Source organism: Acartia tonsa, chromosome 9 (assembly GCF_053477335.1).
Source record: "Acartia tonsa isolate MP-2025a chromosome 9, ASM5347733v1, whole genome shotgun sequence".
Lineage (NCBI taxonomy): Eukaryota > Metazoa > Arthropoda > Copepoda > Calanoida > Acartiidae > Acartia > Acartia tonsa.
In genome coordinates, this window is record NC_137268.1 from 14,908,861 (window position 1) to 14,915,541 (window position 6,681).

The 6,681-nt window shown below is 30.4% G+C and overlaps 1 protein-coding gene across 1 annotated transcript in view; it reads left to right on the top strand.

Moving 5' to 3' along the window:
• The window catches only part of LOC145328289 (uncharacterized), a 52,546-nt gene extending 47,970 nt beyond the window's left edge, over positions 1–4,576 (top strand). Inside the window, exon 23 of the mRNA XM_080171913.1 lies at positions 3,742–4,576. Within this exon, the coding sequence (XP_080028039.1) occupies positions 3,742–3,771 (30 nt within the window). The 3' untranslated portion in view covers positions 3,772–4,576. The remainder of the gene's footprint in view (positions 1–3,741) is intronic.
• Positions 4,577–6,681: the final 2,105 nt, after the last annotated feature.

Genomic DNA, 6,681 nt, shown 5'->3' on the forward strand with positions numbered 1-6,681 from the left:
GTGAAGGATCAAAAAGCTAGGTTTTGTGAGGTGAAGGAAGGTTACTTATGTCCTCAATTTTGCAAAATCTTTGTTCAGGGAGGCATGTTATGCCCTTCATCTAACAAATTCTCACTTAAGGAAGGCTACTTATGTCCTTCCTAGGAAGGTAACTTCTGTCCTAATTTAGGAATGACTTTGTTTTCTTTCCATGATCCAAAATAGTAAGTAATTTTACATATAGATATACTTTTATACATTTAAAGTTAAATCCAAGTGATTTGTGGCCTAATTTTCTCCTCTTTATTCCTTAAACGTCAGGTAGGTCATTTGGCTGTATATGGCCCCAAATCCATAAAGTTTCATAATAAAGTTTTCATATTCGTTGAACAACTCAAAAACTTAATGGACTTGAATTACTAAATGTAAACTAGAGAAGGGGTAATTTTGTAAATCTTTATTGGGCCAGGATGTACATCAACTTGTCTGCCATTGTCTTATCCATTTAGATCCCTGCTTAAAGGTACTGTTTAAACTTTAATGACCTGTGTACTGGAATTACCCAACAGAAAATCTGCAAGGATGCTTGACTATGTATTGTTCGCAAGGGAAACTTTTACACAAAATTGCAGGGTGTTAATACAAAACAGTCAATATTTTCCTCGCATTTCAGCAATTAAATTTTATCTGAAATTAATAATGAAAAGATAATATTTATTTATTCTATAAGAGCTGGACACGTCTTTTTTTTTTTGGGGGGGGGGTGTAATAAAATGTCATAAACACAGGGAATGAGGGGACATTGGGCAATATACTAAACAAGTCCCCAAACTTTTATAATAACGTTTTCTTATTCTTCAGCTTAACAACTTTAAAATCTTTCAATGATTTTTTATTGGTTGGTTTATAAAGCTAAGTGTCCATACGTTTCATTCACTAATTGTAATCAACTGATGGGGTAATTTTGTGTATTATCCTTGGGAATGAATATTAACTTGTCAGCTATTGCCTTATCCCTTTAAATCCCTGCATAAAACACCAATTTTGAAAAGAAAAAGGCTTTTGAACCACGGCGCAAGGAACAAACCAATTTGTCGTTGGTCTGAGAGATTTAAAACCACTAAATTATTGGAAGACAATATGTTGAGTAGATATTAAGAGGAAATGTAGAAACATCCAGACCAAATTGCAGTGTGTTCATGGCTAATTGTCCTTATGGTAATACTTACACACAGGGACGTTCGTGAGATGGGTCTTTACACAGGAATCTAAAAAGATATGACAATGGCTGATATATTGATGTATATCCCTAATGATGATCTAAAAAATTACCATTTCTGTATATTACAATTAGTGGTTGAAACATTTAGTCACTCAACAAAATAAACCAACCAATCAAAATTCAATAAAAGTAGTAAGGTTGTTACGGAAAGGAATAAGAAAAAGACTCTGAGGACTAGTTAATAAACAGCCAGGTGTCCACTCCTCCCATGATGTTGACCTCTCTTCATCATTGATTTTCTCCTTCATTATCAATTATTAAATCGTTTTAAAAATACTATACATTTAGAATTTCAAAAAAAAAAATTTGATCAAAATCACCATAGAAGGTTTAGGGTTAAAAAGGATTTAAAAGCTTATCAAACACAGTGCGTTTAAAGGTGCTTTTGACTTTTGTGTCAGAACCTAAATTGGGACATAGTGCATTTCATTACCCTAAGTTAGGTAACTTCATTTCACTTTTCAATAAAATCTAAAATGCAGCCGTTTTTGAGAAAATTAGATATAAAAATTTCAAGTTCAATTTTCATCCACTAGGTGTTACCGCATAGTCATGACAAGAAAAGCAAAAATTATCTATTTAGAATTTTGAACAAGTTTGCTTCATAAAACCAACCTTTAAGTGAGATGATTTATGGCCATTTTTATCAGTTGCTTTACTAAGGTCACGGCCTTAAATAAATCATATATAAAGAGGTTTTATGACAGACTTTATAAAAGCAAAGTTGTTCAAAATTTTAAATAAATAATATTTACTTTTCTTGTCATGATTATGCGGTAACTCTAAGTGGATGAAAATTGAACTTGAAATTTTCAAATCTAATTTTTAAAAACGGATGCATTTTAGATTTTATTGAAATTTAGGAATGATTACAGTTGAATGTATGTTAATTTTTTTTTTAAATTTATCCTTTGAAATCTTTTTGTTACCTTCTTGGGATTTTATAATTTTAAAGTATATTCTATCAAAGAAATATTAACTTTTGATATACAAATTTCCATTTTTGGTATACAAAAATTACTTGTTTTTTAGAAAAACATACAAAACCCTTATCCCTATAAATCCTGTAAGTAACAACGCAAAATAAAAACAATTTGTAAAAAAAATCTGCAACAAAAAAGAAAGATAAGAGGGAAAAAGAAATTTATTCGGGAAGAAAAGAAGAAAATTAAATACATAAAACTGCAAGCTAAGTACATTTTTTTCCTGTAAAATAACTCTTTGTTTTCTTCTTGATATAATTTAGTGAAAAGTAAATCTTGTTAATCCTGTAAAATAAATTATCTTAAAACATTTAAGCTTTATAAATGTAAAGTATACAGTTTGTTTTTATACAAGAGTGTTACTTAAATATGAGGCAACTATATTTTCTTTTTCATTTTAGTAATAGAGTTAAATCATCTTTCTAGTTTAGATTCGAAACCAATACTATCCGCTAGATTAGTATTGGTTATCAGTTATAACGAAAAGACGCCAATAGCATCGTATTACAGGCAATTTTTCACTAATATTAAAATTAAAGTTATAAAGTTAATTACAGTTTTGTTGGATTTTGCCTTCGGCCCTTTTGTAGCTTTCAAAACTGGTTTAATCTTATAAATTTGCATTTTGATATCCGTGGAAAGATGTCTATAATACAATCCGTTAAATGACTATTATGCAATAAGTTCAGCTTGGCTTTAAATATTTGCACTAAAATTATAATTTGCAAAGTCTAAGGATAAATATATGGATAGATAGATAAAGAGAAATATATTGGATAGTTTGCAAAACTTGGTAACACACTTGGGAAGTTTTTAATCACATGGAACAATACTATTCTAAAATATACGGATTCGGTAAGAAGTTTAACTTGAAATTAAGTACATAATAACTGTGCAATGGCGGTAGGAATGTTTAAGTGTTAAGTGTATGAAATATTTTCTTGGAATTATGATTTTATAGGCAGGTTTATATTCATGCTTTTAAAAAAATTTTATAATAAAATTTATTTAAAAAACAACAACTAAAATAAGCACTAAAGTAGACTTCTAGACAAAACCAATGCAATGTAAAAGTTGCATGGGCTGTCAGACAATTTAGATTTATAAAAATCTAATTACTTTTAAGTAGGTTTAGATTTCTTTTTAATAAAAACTTTTTAACTGTAAGTAAATGTTTCTTTGAACTGTTATAAAAGAAAGGGTTAAGGAGCACAATTTTCAGCTTTATTGGAAATATTTTCAATTACAAAACTTTCAGTGTGGATTAGAAACTGAATAATATCCGCTGGATTAGAACCGGTTCTCATCCATATTGAAAATCATATATAGCGTCCTATTACAGAAAATTTTCCATGAATATTAAAATAAAAATCACAAAATTAAGTTTTGTTAACACGGGTCTTTGTCCCCTTGAGGCTAACAAAACTGGCCTTTTTTCTTTTACTATCCGCGGAAACCTGTCTTTAATAATGAGACAATGACTATTATTTATTTCAGACTCCTTTAGAGACAGCAGTCAAGAAGTAAATCAACAGAACATTACACTTTATTCTTATTCATTTCCATTTAAACATAAAACAATCATTTTAAAGCTGTTTAATTAAGTAGTAATATGATTTTATGCAATATTTATCCCTAGAATACATGCTTTTTAGTATTTGGTTATGTTTTGTATGATTGGGTTATTTTTTATTTATAGCTTGGACTGATATATGAATGTTGTTGTTGGGTTAGATATTGTATAACTTATAATGTTATTTAGACTTATTAAGATGAATAATAATGGTTAAATATATAGCCTAAATCATTTTAAGCATTAGTTTATTATATTAAAACTTCTTGATAGTTTTTTGAATTTTTTTTTGCTTTCTTAAAATATTTTTTTTCAAAATAAAAAAATCCAAAAAACAGAATTGATATGAATTATTATGCTATATATAAATATCTTATTTTTTGCATAGGATATAATACATGGATTTGTCTTGTTTCTAATTTGGTATAAATCGTAGCTGTCTGTAGTGCCCTAGAAAAATGAGGATAGATGTCACTGATTATGGCCTACATATACTATTGACGTCAAAAAATACCATATACCCCTTCTCTTTTATAGAGAGTTTATTTCCCCCTTTCTCTCTCCCTCTATTATACCGTCAATAGAATAGGTAGGCCAAAATCTATGACATCTATTTTCATTTGCCTATGACACTAAACACAGCTACGTATAAATCTTTAATATTTTGAATATTTGTACTTCATGTTTCATGTCTATCATAATCATTGTTGTTAGTTTTTGCTGCTATTGTTATTGTTTGAAATAAATTTTTAATTATTACTTTATGCAATAAATGTATAAGATAGATGTATAATTCCGACAACTTTCAGGCCCACTTGGTGGAGACCTACTATCAAATTGATTCCTGTTCTTTTGTAACAACTGTATTTATATTTCCGACACTATTGGCGGATATTGAAAGGATAATTGAAAGTCGGCAAAGTGTCCCCTCCCCGTGGGTAAAGTTACATAAGCTCGTGCCCCCCTCTTTTTGCTATATTAGCTTTCATGCTACAAGATGGACTTTGCTAAAGTTGCAATGTATATCTCATTTGCAATTTATTGAATATGATGATTGGATTAATTAATTGTCCAACATTTTTCAGTTTTCGACAATTTTAACGTCTGTTTTTAAGTTTTTATCAGGTTATTTGTAATTTGATCTGAAACTGTTGTATGATTGTATTGTAAATACTGGCCTAATGTTGATTGTATGCCTTTATAACCTAATATCAAAACTTTTCAAGGGTTTTTGTTTCACAGAAGCAAAGCTCACAAGATATGTATAACTTTCAATGTGTTTATCCAATAATGATAAAGAAGACATTTTTAAACTAAGTACAACAGCCTTAATACTTATGCTTTAGGTTTGGAGAAAATTAACAATTTATAAAGCAATTTAAAAGATTATTAAATGAGATATTCAATAAAAACATATAAAATGGTGGATCTAAAATAGGTTTGAATATTTCTGTCTAGTGTAATTTTTAGTTTCTATGGGTATTTTTTAGCACAAAAAATGGCAGAAACAATCAAACGTCATGGTTTTTATTGTGAAAACTTTTGCATCCATTAACCTAATATAATCTTTTATCTATTTAGTTTAAGCTTAGATATTCGAGAGAAGGCCAAAATAGAATATTTTGGTTCTATAATAGATGCATGAGTTTTGCTTTAATTCTTTCTAGGGAAATGTAATTTTCTCTGTTGCTTTTAAAAATAGACGGATAAGATACTTCCCTGTATCATTAACCCTTACAGATCAGACCCCAATTACCACCTTAAAAGATCGGGAAGGGGGGGGGGCTCTAAGAGCCCCCTCTTCTATCTCGGCTCCTGGTACAGATAGACACATAATTTTTTTTCTGGTGTTTTATGTGCATTTTTAGTAAAAATTACTTTTTCTAGTCATAGCGGTCAGACCGCTCCTTAGCCGCTTTTTTGCGGCTAACCGCTAAATATTAAAACAGCTGTAGACCGGCCCATGTTAAAGCTAGGACTACCAAATTTTAGGTGGAACTTTTATTATAACAAAAAAATAACTTTTTCTGACCATCGCTGAAAAACGGCAAATAACGGAAACCGCCATTTTCGGCGGTTACGGCTTTAAAAAGGCGGTTGGTGGCTCCAATTATTATGTTTATCTGTTTCTGGTCACAATAATAGACTACATACAAAAATTGGCTGGCCTAGAGCTGTTTTAAAATTCGGTAACTGGCAGCTTAAAAACAGCATAATTACAGGTAGGAAATAGAAAATCGGTCAAAATTCGGCCAAGGAGTGGTCAAACGGTCATGCCCTTACTATTCACGATAGTTCATTATTGCTCAAGGACTTACCAAAAAAGTTTAGGGTTCTAGCTGTAATAGAAGCCACGGTATTCATGATATAGTAAAGCCGGTTATAAAATCGGTCAGGGAGTGGTCAAACGGTCATAACACCACTTTTCTCAGATGTTCAATGATATCTAAGTATTCACCAAAAAAATTTTGGTCTCTACCTTATACATAGAGGTCATAATGTAGAAATTAAGAATTATTTAGATTTTTTTAAAATTTTGGTGCTACCTAACCGACTTTGACCGGACACCACGTTTGACACAGACCAGATATCCATATAAAATCAACTCCGACGTATAATTACTAAACTTAAAAAGTCTCCATCTTATCTACAAAAAAATGACATTGAAAAACTAAAGGGTGGGGCCTTAGAGACCCCCCCCCCATACCCCGATCTTTATGGGTTAAGCATCTAGTATTTAATTTTCTTTGTCCGTTGGGTCTGTCTGTTATTATTTTTTCTTAAAGATTTCGTGCTTTATCAAATATACTTACCTTCTTATAACAACTGAACATCTTTTATATAGCTCAATTTTTCCGCAATGG